The 19,586-nt window shown below is 40.9% G+C and overlaps 1 protein-coding gene across 1 annotated transcript in view; it reads left to right on the forward strand.

Moving 5' to 3' along the window:
• Positions 1-19,586, forward strand: part of ADGRV1 (adhesion G protein-coupled receptor V1) — a gene marked incomplete at its 5' end in the record, with an annotated part of 292,106 nt that overhangs the window by 196,487 nt on the left and 76,033 nt on the right. The window contains 2 exons of the mRNA XM_080638347.1: positions 1,139-1,255; positions 8,639-8,817. Of these exons, the coding sequence (XP_080494473.1) occupies positions 1,139-1,255; positions 8,639-8,817 (296 nt within the window). The remainder of the gene's footprint in view (positions 1-1,138; positions 1,256-8,638; positions 8,818-19,586) is intronic.

A 19,586-nucleotide genomic window follows, 5' to 3' on the forward strand; every position in this document is an offset into this window, starting at 1 on the left:
TCTGGCAAGTAGCAGTCTATATTAAACTATGTGTTAGCCTTTTAATAATTGAATGGTTATGTGGCTGTGGTTGGATTCCAGTTCACAGCAGAAGACTGATGAACACCACTTAAAATACTAAAATTGCATTTTTTTTTTCCTTTAGATAATGAAATGCATCGTATAATTGATTTTAGTCCAGTTGTCATCTAGTTGCTTATTCCTATTCTTCCATTTCATTGTGAGGTAACATTCTCTATTGACTAACAAGTCAATGTGCTGTTGGTCAAAATAGTAGTATTCCTTGTAAAGGAAAGGAAAAGTCATCAGTTACTGCAGGTGTTCAGTAGGTAAACTGAGTATTTCTTTATGTGAACACTTTAATTCTTTTATGAAGTCTGCTTGTAGAACTATTTCCTCTGTAAAGAAGTTCACAGAAGACAGAACTAAAAGCATCTGAGTTGTATTTTAATTTTAAATACTATTCTGAAATTGTTTAGCAGTGTTCATTGCAGTCAGAGTCAGAATACCTTTGTTCCTTAGACAATGCATTGGCTGCTTAACCAGCCAAGGAATAGTCCTTTGACATTGGGCATGTCTCTGCAAAAGAACTTATATCTGCCTTGTGAGTGTGAAATCCTGGTCTGGTCCTAGGCAACAGAAGAAATGCTTACTCACTTTTGTTCAGTATTGCTATCTTATGTGATGGGGTGTAATATTGCTGCATATCTCACAGTCTGAAGACAGAAAATGCCTCTTGAGTTTGATTACTTGATAATTTTTTTTTTGCCTTACTGAGAACAGATGATGTCTCTTTTTGTTTTATGGAGGAAAATACCCACCCTCAGTTGCAAAAGTGGTGTCTAATGTTGCATGGCAATTAGTCTGGGAAGCAATATTAATAAATATGAAGTTTATAGTCTTTTCAGATATGGATGTAATGGATAAGAGAGTGTAAAAAGTTTAAAGCTAGTTTTTTGGCTGGCGGTGTTAAAAGGTCACTTCTTTTGTGTGAATATTAAATGTCCAAGGTATCTCTGGAATGGTAACTGGGTGTATGTTTTACTTCCAAATGGAAGATACTTTTTTTTCACCTCATTATTATCATTAAATTAATTTTGTTTAATTCCAATATGGACATATATTTTTTTCCCTGCAGATTTCATTTCTGGCCTCTGCTTACATGAGCCAACATCTCTCGGAGGAAAGCTGCTCTGCCCTTGCATCTATTACACATTACCTTTACCTCGGCCAGTTCAGCTGGATGCTTATTCAGGTTGGTCTCTTTGTCTTTTTAAATCCTTTTCCAAAACCTCTATAAAAAATAGCTGATGCTTAGATTGTGTTTCTGTTATATCATAGTATATGTATTTCTGAATCTAATGCTATTAGAGAGGCAAAACATTAGATGGTTCTTATTAAACCTAGAGTGTTATATCTGCAAGGGTAAATATTTGAAGCCTACAGACTTTTCCCACTAACGTATATTACAACTATGTAAGAATTCCCACTTCTCACTTGTTAAAGTAACCTGTAAAAACTATTGTCTAAAAATAATGAAGAACCTTTTTTATTAGAGTTAATAGATTCTCTCAGCATCTTTCACTTGGTCTTTTGAAACAGTCTCCTAGAGGTGAAATGTAAGTGTAAACTACACTGTAATCTTTTGAGTCAGCAAGATTTTAGTCATTAGAATCACAGAATATTAGAAACATACCTTCATAATTTTGCATTAAAATGAGTACATACATTCATTAATATTGCCAGAATTTTCATAGAATTATAGAATCATTTAGGTTGGAAAAGATCTTTAAGATCACGGAGTCCAACTGTTAAACGAGCACTGCCAAGTCCACCACTAAACCATGTCCCTAAGCACCACATATGCATGTCTTTTAAACACCTTCAGAGACAGTGATTCCACACTTCCCTGGGAAGCCTGTTCCAATACCTTATGACATTTTCAGTGAAGAAATTGTTCCTAATGCCAAGTCTAAACCTCCCCTGGCACAGCTTGAGGCCATTTCCTCGTCCTATTGCTTGTTACTTAGGAGAAGAGACTGGCCCACCCCAGCCTCACTACAACCTCCTTTCAGGTTGTTGTAGAGAGCAATCAGGTTTCCCCTAAGCCAACTTTTCTTGAGGCTAAAAAATCCCAGTTCCCTCAGCCATTCCTTATCACACTTGTTCTCCAGACTTCTTACCAGCTTCATTGTTCTTTTGACACATTATGCAACATGGTGTAAACACAATTGAATTAATGTGGGATACCATGAACAATTTGTTATGGAATATTATCAATTGTAAATTAGTCAGAATAACAAGCTCTGAGGTTATGTGGAAAATACACTATCACACACTCGTGTAGAAATGTATATTTAGCACTAATGTGTGAATTATGCCTTTTTTTGTCTATTATTTTAATAGGATTTATCCATAGCACACTTATTTTTGCATACAGTTCTGTATATGCAGCTCTAGACAATCCTTCAATATGCAAGTTGTGAGACCAAACCGAGAACTGCAGATTAGGCTATATCTAAACACAGCTTTCACTCCCAGTGACATTCATGTAGTATCTGGCATTTTCCTGGGATTATGTCAGGCTCACTTTTTTGCGAGCCCTGGCAGCTTCTCTAACAGCTTCAATGTGCATATTGGTCTTAGCAAGCGATAAGTAGATAGTCTGTCATGTACACTGCTGCTGCAACTGCTTGTAATGATGGAGCAGACATCTAAACTCCTCTGTCTTTAGTGATACTAATTCTCATTTTCCTGAAATTATACACTTAGCAAGGCTAAATATTCTTTCCAGTGGATGTTACTTTCTGCTGTCTCAGTACAGAAATATTTCTGCTGTACTTCTTCACCTAGCTTGGTTTATGACATTCTCCTAGGTTAACGAACCTAGGTTATTTTTTGAGCAGTAAATGATACTTGTCTTCACAGCTGCTCCTTCACCTCATTCCTAAGTCACGTTACGTCTCTTGAAAATTCACTGGTTTGGACAGACAAAGTAATATTTTTAAGTTGCAGTTTTACTGGGATACATCATGTTTTGACTTCTCGGTATTTGATAGTGTGTCATCATCCCATCCTAAGTGTGTTACATTACGTTTAAGTTGCAAAAGGATTCCTGTTTCAATTGCTTGCTCTTCTAAGGATTAATCACTTAGAATGACAGAACAAACAAACAAAGTATGACTGTTTAAAGTTGGTATTTTTTTGGCTGTAGTTGAAATCCATTGTTATTTTTGTTGGAGTAGACTTTGGCCAGATCCTAAGAATTTGTGTCACCATTGCATTTAGTGGAGCCTCAGGCTTGTGTTAGTCATGACGACTCTTCATGCAGATCTGAGAGGACAAAGGTGCCAAAGAGGGAATACTTTGTAGAATGCTGAATGATGAGCTGACAAGAGCTTCCCAGAGTAAAACTTAGAATGAAGAGGATGTCCTTTTTTGTAGGTGCAGATCTTCAGCTGTGAATAATTCCTGAAGTTTGAAAGATCCAAAAGGAAAGCAATAATCTGAAATGTAGATCAGCACAGCCCTCAACTACAATTTACTTCCTTTGATTGAGAAAAGCTCCTGAAATTGTAGCTATCATTCCACAGTGAGGAAGCAATGCCAGGGCAGTAAAAGAGTGCTGGGACATCTCTGTGCTTGAAATGGTCCCCATAATAGTATTAGCAAAGCTGCTGGATCCAGGGGAAAACCAGACTGATGTGAGAAGTCTGGCTGCTACTGCTGTCTAAATGTCAGATTTAAATTCCTGGGAAATGAATGGTCATATTTCTCAGTATGGTACACTTAATACACATGACTTGATCTGGAAGGCAGAATTATCAATGTATTTATACTTTAATGGGACTTATATACTTCTGTCTGTGATCAGGAAAAATATGCAGATTCTGCATCCCCCGTGTAGTCACTCTGCCCTCTGGGAGGCTGCACAGTGTAGGGCATATGCTTGATCACTGACTCATTTTATACAAATGTGCTAGTGTCAGCCTTGATCTCTTCACACAGGAGTGGGTAGATGTGAAAATCAAGTGCCAGCTGCATGCAGGTATGTGCAGATATGTGGAACTGAAACATCCAGAAAATCCAGACCAATTTTAAGTGACCAAAAGCACTTTTTGGTGATGGAACAACATTTCCAGTTAACGAAAGTCTATAAGAAACCACAGATTTAACACTACAGTTGGAGCTATACAAATTCAATTCTGTAGAACAGATCAAAGATCTTCAACTTTCTAGACTCTAGGACAACCTCTTTTCCTTTTTGTCCTATTTTTTCTATCTTCTGCATATTGCTAGCTATGGTAATTATACATAGCATTTGATCGTATTTTATTAGTGATTAAAACAACTATATAGCTTCATATTCTAATAATTTTTCATTTTTAGCTTCTTGTATTTGTGGGCTTACGCTTGATATCAGTATTTGTACTACACACATAGCTTCTACCCACCTACTGACTGAAATGCAAAAATGCAAAGGACCTCAGGGGCCACCTGGTCCATTTTCAGAGTCAGAACAAAGGTCATTAAGTCATCCTTTCTTGATTATTCATATCTCTCTGTATGGCATAGCCTTGTTTCTTGGTTTTTATATGGAGATTTTTGTAAGTTGCAAAATTTTGATATTACCCAGTTTTTTAAGGATGAGGATTTCTTGACTGCAGAAGTATGTGTGTAATCAAGGTGCAAATGACTCTTTGTGCCCACAAAGACAGCTTAGTCTGAAATACTTGTCTTATACTAATATTTGAAATTCAGATCTTCTTCCTGACAAATGTCCTCTCATACATACGTACATTGCTACAGCATAAGGCTTCATTTTCACATGCAGTCTGTGCTTTTATCTTAGGAGCACGCAGTACGGATGTCTTTCTGTATTCTGTTGCTTTTTCCATGACAAACCTATACTATGACAACCAGCTATCAGGAAAAATAATTTTTTTCTTTTAGCATTTTTTAACTTGTTACAGAAAAAAAGAGTTAAAAAAAAAGAAGTTAAAAATTGTCTTTTGAAGAAAAAAAAAATTGTGTAGTTCTCAACTGCCAATTCTGACATAAGAGTAAAATTATCGGAAAAGGTGGACTCATAATTTTTTGAACTGTTGCTACAATGGAGTAAGTCAACACCAAAAGTGACAGTTCAATAAGCAAACCATAATGAAGGTCATAAGCTTGCTATCACCTATACCTGAATCCTCCCCCTCTGTGAATTTACTGGCACCTTAAATTTTCTATAAATTTATTGCAGACTTGTAAGACAAGCACTTAGCTTATAATAAGTTTAATGCTTATTTTTAAGAATGATTTGTTAATAACTTTGAAAAAGGAATTATATAAAAGCATGCAAACATTCTGAAAAGGAAAGCTGTGACCAGTCTTAAAAGAAGAAAAAAGGAAAATAGCAGTTTTCCCACTGAGAAAGGAAAGACGTTATTTGAAATATTTTGCAGTGGATACTAACTGGATATCCACAGATTATTACTAAAGATAAATTAATGAATAAAGAAAGAAATAAACAAAAGCACTCTACTTTTGGGAAGGTAATTGCAATTAATTGCCTCATTCTAAAAGATGGAAGTTTCAATAAAGTTTGCATTGTCTCATTAGAGTGTTATTTGAATTTGTAATTAATTTGCAATCTACATCAGAACAAACACAACTTGCACAATTGTTCTTCCACCTGAGCAGCTGGGAAATGAACTGTACATTTTATTCTTCTGTAGAGCTAAAATTACCTCTACTTTTTATATTTCATTGATTAAATTTTGCTTCATCAAAATGGTTTGAAGACAAGAAATTACAGTTATCAAACCAGAAATGCTACTGTGTGGGACATAGTGAACTATCCAAACTCACTTGCAGCTTTGCAGCCGCACTGCTGTTAAGAGTGTTCTGTGATAAATGAGGTGAGATAGGTAAGTATGGCTAAGCAAACACTGAGCAAGGACGTAAGGTACGATTTCTTGGGAAGCAATCTTAGTTGGATGACTGAGAGCAATGTTCACCAGGTTGTCAGAATTAGTTGAACCAACAATCTCTGAGCATAATGGCATAAATCAGTTCAAGGCTTTTGCTGTCTGGAAATGCTTGCAGTGAAGCACAGCCCAGTCAGCACTACAAGGACATGTAATTTGAAGAACATTTATTGGCATAAGGTGACAAACAGAATCTTGGATAGGTTTTCCAGCCCAGGTAAAAATTAAGAGCATAAAGGAGCAACCAAATTTTTCCACATATGGTGGATATATTTTTTTTTAAATACCTTTTGCATCTGTTTAATTTTCTTCCTGTGAATGTCCAATAATGGAATTAATAGTTCTAGTGTGTCCTCTCAACACATACAGGGCAGTTACAATTATATATTAAGATTTTCCTGGGTTTTTTTTAAGGAAAACAAACTTTGCCTTTGTTCACATAGCACCAATTACCAAATGAAAATAAAAAAAGGTCATAATAATTAGTATATCATTAAATACACTGGATGTATTTATAAAATGTCATTCCATAAGGGAACATTTAAAATACTAACTAAATTAATATATATATTTTTTTAACAAGTTCTTAGCATATGCAATGTGCTTTCTGATTCAATAGAAGGTATTGTATGTTCATGCTATATATATCACAGAAAAAAAAATTTTTAGTAGTAATTACCTTACTTTCTTACTTACATAAGGAATCCACAAACCACTAATTAAGTACTTGATTGTGAAAATTCAGTTTTTCTGAACAAACTGGTAGACAAAGCCTTGGCTGAGGGAAATCTACAGAGTTTCACAAAGGATAGGAGATTATGCAAAATATGATTATTGCAGATAATAATTTTGCAATTGTCTTGTCACCATGAATGGATTTTACCTATCATAACAAGACAGCTACAAAGTAAGCACATAAATCAACATTAGTGTATTAAATCCCTTTCTACATAATGGAGAGAGGTGCATATGATTGGGTAAGGATCAGTGAGTGCCTGAAGATGTCTGTCTTCTCTCCATTGACTGTACAGACAAGCCACAGGCACGAGCTTGAATTAGATGCCTTCTAGGCCGAAAAAGACAAAAACTAATCCCTTACTCACCCCATAAAAAAGGCCATAAATAACTACATAGCATGCAAAGCTGTAGCTGGTGATATGTTTGAAGTGGACTAAGTAAAGAAATATTTTGCAAAACATTTTTATTATGTAGAGTTTTGGTGCTTATTAGAAAGTTGTAACATAGTAAAAATGCATAACACCTACAGAAGTGTTTCTGCTATTATCGTCTTAAAGTAAATGCAAAGATCCAAGCAAATCTCTTAAGCATATTGTTTTATTTGAAAGGTTTCCTTACTCATAGTGATACATAAAGAGATTTCAACTATTCCACTTTTTAATTTTGATTCCTATATGGTTTTAAATTCTTAGTTATGCTGTTTGATGATAAGTTGGTCATAAGAAGACACAGTTTGTTGTAAGATGGGTGTGAATTTACATTCACTAATTTACATTTTTCCTCAAACTCTTATACAAATATTAAACAGAATCACAGATCACTGAAGTTGCAAGGGGCATCTTGGGACTGTCTAGTCCAACACCCTGTATTAAGCAGGGTAAGCTTGGGCATGTTGCCCACAACTGTGTTGAGTTACGTTTTGATTATCTGTAAGGATGGAGATTCTACAACCTCTCTGGAGAGCTTAGCCCAGCATTTGACCACCCTCACAGGAAGAAAGCTTTTTCTTGTGTTCAGATGGAATTTCATATGTATTAATTTGTGCCCATTGCCTCCTGTGCTGTCATTGGACCCCACTGAGGAGAGTCTGGCTCCTTCTTTGTCAGTCCCTCCCATCAGACATTTATACACGTGGATAAGTTACCCACCCCTGGGCCTCCTATTCTCCAGGGTGAACAGCCACAACTTTCTCAGCCTGTCCTCCTCGGAGAGATCCTCCACTCTATTAATCACTTACTTTCATAGCCCTTTGCTGGTGTCTGTATCTTTGTTGTACCAGTGAGCCCAGAACCGGACCACAGTCAGAACTGTTGAAGGAGGTTAGTGCATTTAATAGTATCACAGAGTTTCAGACTGGTTTGGGTTTGGAGGGGCCTTGAACCTCATCAAGTTCCAACTCCCTGCCTCAAGCAGGGACATCCTCTACTAGACCAGGTTGCTCAAAGCCCCAGCCAGCCAGGCCTTGGGCACTGCCAGGGATGGGGCATTTTCTACAAGATACGCACAGCTGAACAATAGTATAAAAAGATTTAATACAGATCAGATTTAGCAATATTATATGTCAGTCTTTTCTGTGAAGGTATGGAAATCCAAGAAAAAAGCTACTTTTACACCACAAAGCTATTTTTTGCACTACAGAAGTAATATGTTCTACTAAACGGGGTGTCCCATCCTCTCTGATAATCTAATTTCAAATCTAACAGTTACATATAGACATACTTCCTTTATAATCAGTCTTTTTTGATTACTTAATAAATTGAGAACATAATATTTATGTTGAAAAATGTTGATATATATACACATATGTTGGGACAGAAATATGCTTTATTATGACTTCCAGGGTGTTTGTTTTTTGGTTTTTTTTTTCTGGATAGCTAATCACCCACCAGGTCTACTGATTGATATTCTGCATTGTTCTTTAGGCTGTTAATTTCTGGTATGTCCTGGTGATGAATGATGAACACACAGAGCGGCACTATCTGCTTTACTTCCTCTTGAGCTGGGGGCTTCCAGCTTTTGTTGTGATCCTGCTTTTAATCATCCTGAGAGGAATCTATCATCACAGCACAGCACAGATTTATGGCCTTGTCTACAGTGATCTGTAAGTTTTCCTTTAAAAAAGCATGATCTAGCTATTGTGATCTCCATATTGTTATATACCTAATTTGCTTCCATGTAGAGAAGGGGATAGAGATACAGCCAAATGCAGTAAGGGGAGAGGATTCCCTGTCTGGTGGAGATAAAGCAAGAATGTCACCCATATGCAATGCTGCACTTCCTGTGCAATTGGGCTTTACTCCAGTTTCTCCACAGTTCCACCCTGAGCTGAGCATTGGCAGAGCCATCTCCAGTGTGTCTGCTTTGTGGGTAAATTATTTATTCTTTTCTAAGACTCTGCAATTCCAGGGTAAAGGATAGAAGTGGCTACTGCTGCAGAAGTGAGCAGAAGAGCATGTTTTTCTTCCATGTAATTCCAGTGCTAAAAAAACCACCACACCAAACCAAGCCTAAATCCTCTGTCTCTCAGGTTGGCAAAATATATTATTTGCCAAACAATGTTACTATATTAACATGTCAAATATATTTTCTGAAGGGTTTCTCTTGGAGTACTGACTATATTATATTCCAAACTGTTCCAAATTTGAGCATTGATATAATGCCAATAATTAACACAGCCCTTTGAAAGCTATATATAACCTCAGAAGACTGTTCCAATTGAAAAAATACATATTCATAGAACCTGAGAAAATTAAGTGGGAAGATACATAGATAAATATTTATGTTCTCCTTCCCTACTTCTTTTGCTCTGGCCCCTTTTCAGGCACATCTATGATAATACTTATTCTAGGATAAGAGGCTATTATGCTTACTTACTTTATGTTATAATTAGATGTTGCATGCTTTTATGGGAAAGAGTATAAACACTTTTAAATGAAAATTCTTCATTATTTCTCTTTAACATAATAGAAGAATGAGCAAATTCTTCTTTTGACAGTGACTGCAGAGTAGACCCACACCAGGAGAATATTATATTATAGAATTCTGTTATAGCTGAACATAATTCAGTAGTGTTTTTTTGTCATATGAAAGGAATTACTGTGAGAAGTAGTTACTGGAATTCAGTATCTATTTGAGTATATACATATGTATGTGGACTTACAGATACTACTTTTATGCACACGAACCATAGAACAGTTAGGGTTTGAAAGGACCTTAAGATCACCAGGTTCCAACCTTCCTGCCATGGGCCGGGTCAGCCAAGGATCTGTCCAACCTGGCCTTGAACACCGCCAGGGATGGAGCATTCACAACTCCCCTGGGCAACCCATTCCAGTGCCTCACCACCCTCACAGTAAAGAACCTCTTCCTTATATCCAATCTAAACTTCCCCTGTTTAAGTTTGAAACCATTACCCCTTGTCCTGTCACTACAGTCCCTAATGAAGAGTCCCTCCCCAGCATCCTTGTAGGCCCCCTTCAGATACTGGAAGGCTGCTATGAGGTCTCCATGCAGCCTTCTCTTCTCCAGGCTGAACAGCCCCAACTTTCTCAGCCTATCCTCATATGAGAGGTGCTCCACTCCCCTGATCATCCTCGTGGCCCTCCTTTGGACTTGTTCCAACAGTTCCATGTCCTTTTTATATTGAGGACACCAGAACTGCACACAATACTTCACGTGAGGTCTCACAAGAGCAGAGTAGAGGGGGGCAGGGTCACCTCCTTCGACCTGCTGGTCACGTTTCTTTTGATGCAGCCCAGGGTACAGTTGGCTTTCTGGGCTGTGAGTGCACACTGAAGCCGGCTCATGGTCAGTTTCTCACTGACCAACACCCCAAGTCCTTCTCCGCAGGGCTGCTCTGAATCTCTTCTCTGCCCAACCTGTAGCTGTGCCTGGGATTGCTCCGACCCAGGTGTAGGACCTTGCACTTGGCATGGTAAAACTTCATCAGGTTGGCATCAGCCCACCTCACAAGCGTGTTGAAGTCCCTCTGGATGGCATCCCTTCCCTCCGGTGTATCAACCGAACCACACAGCTTGGTGTCATCAGCAAACTTGCCGAGGGCGCACTCAATCCCACTGTCCATGTCACTGACAAAGATGTTGAACAAGACCGGCCCCAACACCGATCCCTGAGGGACACCACTCGTTACCGGTCTCCAGCTGGACTTTGAGCAGTTGACCACAACTCTTTGCATGTGGCCGTCCAGCCAGTTCTTTATCCACCGAGTGGTCCACCCATCAAATTGATGTCTTTCCAATTTAGAGACAAGGATGTCATGTGGGACAGTGTCAAATGCTTTGCACAAATCCAGGTAGATGGCGTCAACTGCTCTGCCCCCGGCCATGAGTTCCGTAGCTCCATCATAGAAGGCCACCAAATTGGTCAGGCAGGATTTCCCCTTAGTGAAGCCATGCTGGCTGTCACCAACCACCTCCTTGTTTTTCATGTGCCTTAGCATGCCTTCCAGGAGAATCTGCTCCAAGATTTTGCCAGGCACAGAAGTGAGACTGACTGGTCTGTAATTCCCTGGGTCATCCATTTTCCCCTTCTTGAAAATGGGGGTTTTATTTCCCTTTTTCCAGTCGTTGGGAACTTCACCTGACTGCCATGATCTTTCAAATATGATGGCCAGTGGCTTAGCAACTTCATTTGCCAGCTCCTTCAGGACCTGCAGATGAATTTCATCAGGTCCCTTGGACTTGTGCATGTTCAGGTTTTTAAGATGGTCTCAAACCAGATCCTCTCCTACAGTGGGCCTAAGGTCTTCATTCTCACAGTCCCTGTGTCTGCCTTCCAAGACTTGGATGATGTGGTCAGAGCATTTGCCAGTGAAGACTGAGGCAAAGAAGTCATTGAGAACCTCAGCCTTCTCCGAATGCAGGGTAGCCAGTTCTCCTGATAGCTTCCAGAGAGGGCCCACGTTGTCCCTAGTCTGTTTTTTATCTGCAATGTAACTACAGAAACCCATCCTATTACCTTTCACATCCCTAGCCAAGTTTAATTCTAGCTGGGCCTTAGCTTTCCTAACCTGGTCCCTAGCTTCCCAGACAACATTCCTGTATTCTTCCCAGGCCTCCTGTCCTTGCTTCCACCTTTTATAAGCCTCTTTTTTCCCTTCTAAGTTTCCTCAGCAGCTCCTTATGCATCCAAGGAGGTCTCCTGGCCCTCCTGCTGCACTTCTAGTTGAGCTTGTAGCAGGTGATCTTTGAATATCAACCAACAGTCTTGGGCCCCCATGTCCTCTGGAGCTGTATCCCATGGAACTTTACTAAGCATATATACTATATGTGTATATATGTGCAATGCACGATAAACGGCGATCTGATTTAGATCTAAACGAGCTACACTGAGTACTGCAAGCTGTCTAGCTGTATTAGCCAAAGTTTAGCCCCACAATATAGACACCAGCTCTGAACTCAGAAGAGTATCCAAAGTCCACAATGGAAGACCATTTCTGATATTCACACTACATGAGGGACTGCTGCATAGCTCTATGCCGTTCCATACACAGAAGCAATTCTTTGCAGAACATGGCAAGCAAGTATTTTATTTATCTTCTTGTTAAAATGCTTCTCTGTGCATAGTAAACACAAGAAATGTGTGTAGCATAATCAAGTCTTCTGATTGCAATCAGATGGTGGGTTAATGGTATCATTATGCAGTAAACCACAGTTTAACAGTTCTTTTCATGTCCATGTCTTATTCTTAAAAAAATAAAGAGAATTCCCTAAGTTATGATAAAATTATTAAGTAGAGGGAAATTACTCAGTCCAACTCATTTGCCCTAATTAAATATAAAACTTTTCCAACATCTTATTAAAGTAAGCAAATGCCAGAAATCATCCCAATTTCAGTAAGTGTGCGGCTTATTCCAGCTCAGTCAATGTGAACACTGTAAGGAGTTATCTGCAAGGATTTTCATATATATCATTGATGCTAATTCCTAATTTGAAGAGCACTTTAAAAGTGGCTCATAATTATACAAAAAAGGACTTTCAAAGCCAGAATGTGGAAATGATAACAGATTAAACTACATCACTCAGTTTGTTTAATCCAAAACGGATGTAGTACTGGAAAAAGTAACAAGATTTCCAAATTCAAGGTCATTACATAGTAACTTCACAAACAGCGTCAGAAATAGTTTGACAACAATGGTGTGCTGCTAAGGAGTTCATTTCATGTAAGAGCAGTGAGAATGGTTGAAGTAATAAAAGCAGTGAAGCCTGTTATCTTAGCTCTCTCCTTAAGTGATCGCTCCTTCAGGCAACTCATTTTTGCATTACTGTGGAGTCTGACCAACTGTTTTATTCCTAACCAGAATCCCATGGGCACAATTCATAGGCAACAGGATAGCTATGCTTAAAGAACTTCATTTTGTACTTGTACTGAACAAAAATTGATTTGAGCCATGTTGAATTTTGTGCTTCAAAAAAAGTACTATGACAGAGACTTCTTTCAGATATGACAAATTCTACACACAAATGTACATATTTTGTACATAACTCCCATAATATGTGACAGTATAAAACTAACAGGCTGGTATGATGATAACAGTAGTATACATATTGCTGGTTATTTTGAAAATGAAGGGAGTTTATGTATGGTGTGAAAAATGCACTTTTTGGCATTACATGAATTTTTCTGCGGCAAATCTGGTGAATTTGTTGGTATCAATATGCCAACAAGTAGCATAATTTTTTTCAGATCGCAGCTCAGTAATGTGTGAAAAACCTAAATGCCAATAAAGGGCTTTTTTACTCCTCCCTTTGCTAATTCTCCCATTGCTAAGCTGAAGAGGTGAAAGGCTGTTTGAACAGGACCAGAAGAGTTGCTGGTGAAACGCATATTGGCATAACTTGAATGAAAGAAGTATTGAGATAAGCATTTGCATAGGATGTGTTTGAATGTAGGAATAATGATTCATCTGTGTATCTGAAGAACATGGGGATTATATGAGTATCTGATACAATATCTTTACTAAGGAAAGTAGTAAGATTTGATCTCTTAAAAATATGCATTATTTCTCTTATCTTCTTTTAAAAAAACTATTAAGTTATTTCAAATGCAGGTGGCCATGACTGTACCTCTGCTTAATTTCTGTGTGTTACAATCATTGGCTAAGTCATGTCATGAAACTTCAAAGTAGGGGCATTCTCTGTGTGCAGCTGGCTTGTAGAAGGATCCTGCATAGGCATTTGCCTACTTTCTGTGTTATGGTAAAAGGCTTACATATAAGATTATCAGTGTTTGTAAATGAAATTTCTAATGTGTCTCTGAATTTCAAGTATATTGTGTAGCCTGGTCTCTAGTAACCATGCTCTAAAATGTCTATCCTTGCTTAAGAATTGCCATGATGGCTGAGGCATTAGACGGTTTTAGTGATAAGAGGTGTCAGCTTTTTTCAACCTGCTAATAACTAAAGTTTGAATTAAGCCTTGAACTAGACAGTGTAAAATCACTCTAAAGAAAAGTATATTAACCTACTGTATTTCTGAGATTTTATGTCATACATACAATTTTTCAACCCCTGCAATAACTGTCTGAAATATCTTCTAAAAACATAAATTCTACCTCTTAGGTACACAGTGTTTTAAAAAAGTACTTCCTTTTGTAATTTGTTATTACATTGAAAGGTCACCGTGACTCTGTCTAAGCCGTAAGTAGAGACTTCAGGATAACCTTTCTCTTCCCTTTGTCCTAGTTGGTTTCTTATCTTCTATCTGATTGTCTCTTTCAGGATTATAAGCCAAACACATAATTTGTGTTTCTTTGGAGGAACAATTTAACACCCTTATCTTTTTGAGAATAATTTTTTTCTTGAGTAAGAAAAACTTATGAACAGATGAGTTTACAATAAAACAAGAGTTCAGCTTAAAGTCAAATTCCAAAGCTCACTGCAGTTCCCAAAGTTCAATTATTTGCTGCTGTTTGTCCTGCTATATATGGCTAGCCAGTAATGGCGTCATTTCTTAAGATTTTTTAGATAATGTTCTCAAAGAGAGTTTAATCTTAGCAATATGTTTAAACTGAGTAGTATATTCTAATAGCTCTTAAAGTACAGAGGTAAGGTTCACCTGATATGGTGGAAAGCATATGGAGGCAAATTCAAACTGTAGTTACTGCAAAGACAGATGTACAGTACAATGGAGAGGTAAAGAGAGGAATGTGAAGAATTACATAAAAATTAGTTCCCAGTGGTTTCATCTGGTCTCACTGGTGGTTCCATTGAAGAAAAATGCCAGCAATATAGGTCCACCATGTATCTTTAGAGGGATTGCATCACAGGATTTACAGACTGCAGACAGTTCTGGAAACCAGTGCAGGTATAGATACGAAACCTCAAATTGGTGAATAACTGAAGACTAGCAATAATTCATTCATCTTTTATGGAGAAAGCTGGGTTTGGGTTCATGACACATTATAATTCTCTTAAACTCATAAAACAAAGACGCAAGCAGAAGAACTTCTAAAATACGAATCCCTTTACAGTAAAGTACCTTTCTTATTTCTCCTATAACACTGAAAATTTAATTGTCCATACTTACATAGAGGTAAAAATTTAAATGCACTTTGAAGTCAGGGGATCCATACCCATTTAAAGGGTATTACCTGAACTCACCTGTTTCTGAGATGAGTTTCACAAACATGAGTTTAAAGGTTAATTATGCTATATTCACTGGACTTGCCCACCAGGCGCAGGGAGGAACAAGCAGGTTGTGTTGTGGACTCTGTTGCTGGTGTCCCAGACTGCTGACCAATATGGTCGCCTCCAGAAGGAGGGCTTGCAGTAAGGAGACTGTAGCAACTTAGACAGAGACCCTGCCCCAAACCGTGGCTGTTCAGGTCTCTGGCTGCAGGGAGTGCCAGAGCCTGCTGCTGCTGAGGGAGGGAGGCCAGCATTCCACCTGCGTGAGGTGTGAGCAGGTAGAAGATCTGCTTAGATTGGTGGCAGAACTTAAGGAGGAGGTCGAGACGCTGAGGACCATCAGGGAGTGTGAACGGGAGATCGACTGGTGGAGTAACTCCCTGGCGTGCCAGTTGGAACGGTTCCAGGGAGATACCCCCCAAAAGGGGATGGACCCCCTGTCCTCTCAGACAGAGGGGGATGACCCGAGACAGCCCCTGCCCTGTAGCTGTCGCGCAGAGGTAGGGGACCAAAAAGACGATGAGGACTGGAAGCGAGTTCCAGTTGGGAACCGTGGGCAACCCTCCTCCCTTCCTACCCTGCTTCCCCAGGTGCCCCTCCGTAATAGGTTTGAGGCCCTGGATCTTGATGGAGAGGTAAGTGAGGATGTGGTGCAAGGCCAGACTACAAGGTCACATAGGAAAAGGCGGTCGACTTCGCACCTCAAGACTGCCTCTGACAAGAAAGAAAGAAAGGTCATTGTCGTAGGCGATTCCCTTCTGAGAGGAACAGAGGGCCCGATGTGCAGAGTTGACCCTCATCATAGGGAAGTGTGTAGTCTGCCTGGAGCCCGGATCAGGGATATCACCAGGGCGCTCCCCAACCTGGTGCACCCGACAGACTACTACCCGCTGCTGGTCTTCCAGACAGGTGGGGGGGAAGCTGCTTCCCGCAGTCTGAGGGGGATGAAGAAAGACTACAGGGCCTTGGGGCGGATGGTGAAAGAGTCTGGGGCTCAAGTGATCTTCTCCTCAGTTCTTCCATCTTCTGGTGATGATGTGGGACTGAATGGGAAAATTCAGTCCATAAACAATTGGCTACAAGACTGGTGCTTTAGGCAGGGCTTTGGGTTCTTTGATAACAGCTGGTTTTATAAGGCTCCAGTCCAGATGATGGCAAGTGGGAAAGGTTTAACTCACAGAGGCAAAAGGATGCTGGGGCATGAATTAGCAGGGCTCATTTGGAGAGCTTTAAACTAGATTCGAAGGGGGATGGGGTTGTAACTGGGCTTGCCCCAGTGGGGCAGCACTCTAGGATTGATGAAGACTGGGAGGCCTCCTATAATCCTAGGGTGGAATCTGTGAGCTCAGCTCCCTCCTTGAAATGCCTGTACACCAATGCGTGCAGCATGGGAAATAAGCAGGAGGAGTTGGAGACCTGTGTTAAGGCAGGAGATTATGATCTGGTGGCAACTACAGAGACGTGGTGGGACAGCTCACATGACTGGAATATACTCATGGAGGGCTATGTCCTTTTCAGGAAAGACAGGCCAGCCAGGCGGGGTGGTGGGGTTGCTCTTTATGTGCGAGAGCAGCTACAATGTACTGAGTTCTGTCCAGGGACAGGGGACGAGCGAGTTGAGAGTCTGTGGGTGAGAATTAAGGGGCAGGCTGGCAGGGGCGATACTGTTGTGGGTGTCTGTTACAGGCCACCAGATCAGGGTGAGGAAGTTGACGAGGCCTTCTACAGGCAGCTGAGAGCGGCCTCACAGTCACAGGCCATGGTTGTCATGGGGGATTTTAATTTCCCTGATGTTTGCTGGAAGGACTACTCAGCAACCCAGCCACAGTCCAGGAGGTTCCTACAGTGTATGGAGGATAACTTCCTCATGCAAATGGTGGATGAGCCAACCAGGAGAGGAGCGCTGCTGGATCTCATCCTCACTAACAAGGAGGGTCTGGTCGAAGCAGTAAAGGTTGAGGGCTGCCTTGGTTGCAGCGACCACGAGATGGTGGAATTCAGGATCTTGTGTGGTAGGACCAGTACAATAGCAAGTAGAATTGCAACCCTGGACTTCAGCAGGGCAAACTTTGGCCTTTTCAAGCAATTGCTAGGGGAAATCCCATGGGCAAGGCTGCTTGAAGGTAAAGGGGCCCAAGATAGTTGGTTGACATTCAAGAATTGCTTATTCCGAGCTCAAGATCAGAGCATTCCAACACGTAGGAAGTCAAGGAAGAGGGCCAGGAGACCTGCGTGGCTAAATAAGGAACTGCTGGGTATGCTCAAGTGGAAGAGGAGAGTTTATAGGTCATGGAAGGAGGGGCTGGCCACTCGGGAGGAATATAAGGCTGCTGCTAGAGGATGTAGGAAGGCAGCTAGGATGGCTAAGGCCTCCTTAGAATTAAATCTGGCCAGAGGGGTCAAGGACAACAGAAAGAGCTTTTTCAAATACATAGCTGATAAAACTAACACCAGAGGCAAGGTTGGCCCACTGGTGAATGGGATGGGTGCCCTGGTGACAGAAGATACTGAGATGGCAGAGTTATTGAATGCCTTCTTTGTCTCAGTCTACTCTGCCGGAGGCAGTCCTGAAGAGCCCTGTACTCCTGAGACCTCAGATGAAGTCAGGTCAACGGAGCAGTTTGCCTTAGTCGATGAGGAATGGGTTAGGGACCAGTTGAGCAATCTGGACATCCATAAATCCATGGGTCCAGATGGGATGCACCCGCGGGTGCTGAGGGAACTGGCGGAAGTCATTGCTGGACCACTCTCCATCATCTTTACCAAGTCTTGGGAAACGGGAGAGGTGCCTGAGGACTGGAGGAAAGCAAATGTCACTCCAGTCTTCAAAAAAGGCAAGAAGGAGGACCCGGGTAACTATAGACCGGTCAGCCTCACCTCCATCCCTGGGAAAGTGATGGAACACCTTATCCTTGATGCCATCTTAAGGCATGTCAAGGATAAGAGGGTTATGAGGGGCAGTCAACATGGCTTTACCAAGGGGAAGTCATGCTTGACCAACCTCATAGCCTTTTATGAGGAAATAACATTGTGGATGGATGATGGCAGAGCGGTGGATGTGGTCTACCTTGACTTCAGCAAAGCATTTGACACAGTCTCCCACAGCATCCTCATAGCTAAATTGAGGAAGTGTGGTCTGGATGATCAGGTAGTGAGGTGGACCGCGAACTGGCTGAAGGAGAGAAGCCAGAGAGTTGTAGTCTATGGGGCGGAGTCTAGTTGGAGGCCTGTATCTAGTGGAGTGCCTCAAGGGTCAGTATTGGGACCAGTATTATTTAATATATTCATCAATGATTTAGATGAGGGAATTGAGTGTACTATCAGCAAGTTTGGTGATGACACTAAGCTGGGAGGAGTGGCTGACACGCCAGAAGGCTGTGCTGCCATCCAGCGAGACCTGGACAGGCTGGAGAGTTGGGCAGGGAGTAACTTGATGAAATATAACAAGGGAAAGTGTAGAGTCCTGCATCTGGGCAGGAACAACCCCAGGTTCCAATATAGGTTGGGGAACGACCTGTTAGAGAGTAGTGTAGGGGAGAGGGAGCTGGGGGCCCTAGTGGATGGCAGGATGACCTTGAGCCAACACTGTGCCCTTGTGGCCAAGAAGGCCAATGGCATCCTGGGGTGTATTAGAAGGGGGGTGGTCAGTAGGTCGAGAGAGGTCCTCCTTCCCCTCTACTCTGCCCTGGTGAGACCGCATCTGGAATATTGTGTCCAGTTCTGGGCCCCTCAGTTCAAGAAGGACAGGGACCTGCTGGAGAGAGTCCAGCGCAGGGCAACTAAGATGATTAAGGGAGTGGAGCATCTCCCTTATGAGGAAAGGCTGAGGGAGCTGGGTCTCTATAGTTTGGAGAAGAGGAGACTGCGGGGGGACCTTATTAGTGTATATAAATATATAAAGGGGGAGTGTCATGAGGATAGAGCCAGGCTCTTCTCAATGGCAAACAATGATAAGACAAGGGGTAATGGGTATAAACTGGAACACAAGAGGTTCCACTTAAACTTGAGAAGAAACTTCTCAGTGAGGGTGACAGAACATTGGAACAGGCTGCCCAGGGAGGTTGTGGAGTCTCCTTCTCTGGAGACATTCAAAACCCGCCTGGACACATTCCTGTGTAACCTTATTTAGGTGTTCCTGCTCTGGCAGGGGGATTGGACTAGATGATCTTTTGAGGTCCCTTCCAATCTCTAACATACTGTGATACTGTGATACTGTGACAAAG

The sequence above is a fragment of the Psittacula echo genome (genome assembly GCF_963264785.1).
Source record: "Psittacula echo genome assembly, chromosome: Z".
NCBI lineage: Eukaryota > Metazoa > Chordata > Aves > Psittaciformes > Psittacidae > Psittacula > Psittacula echo.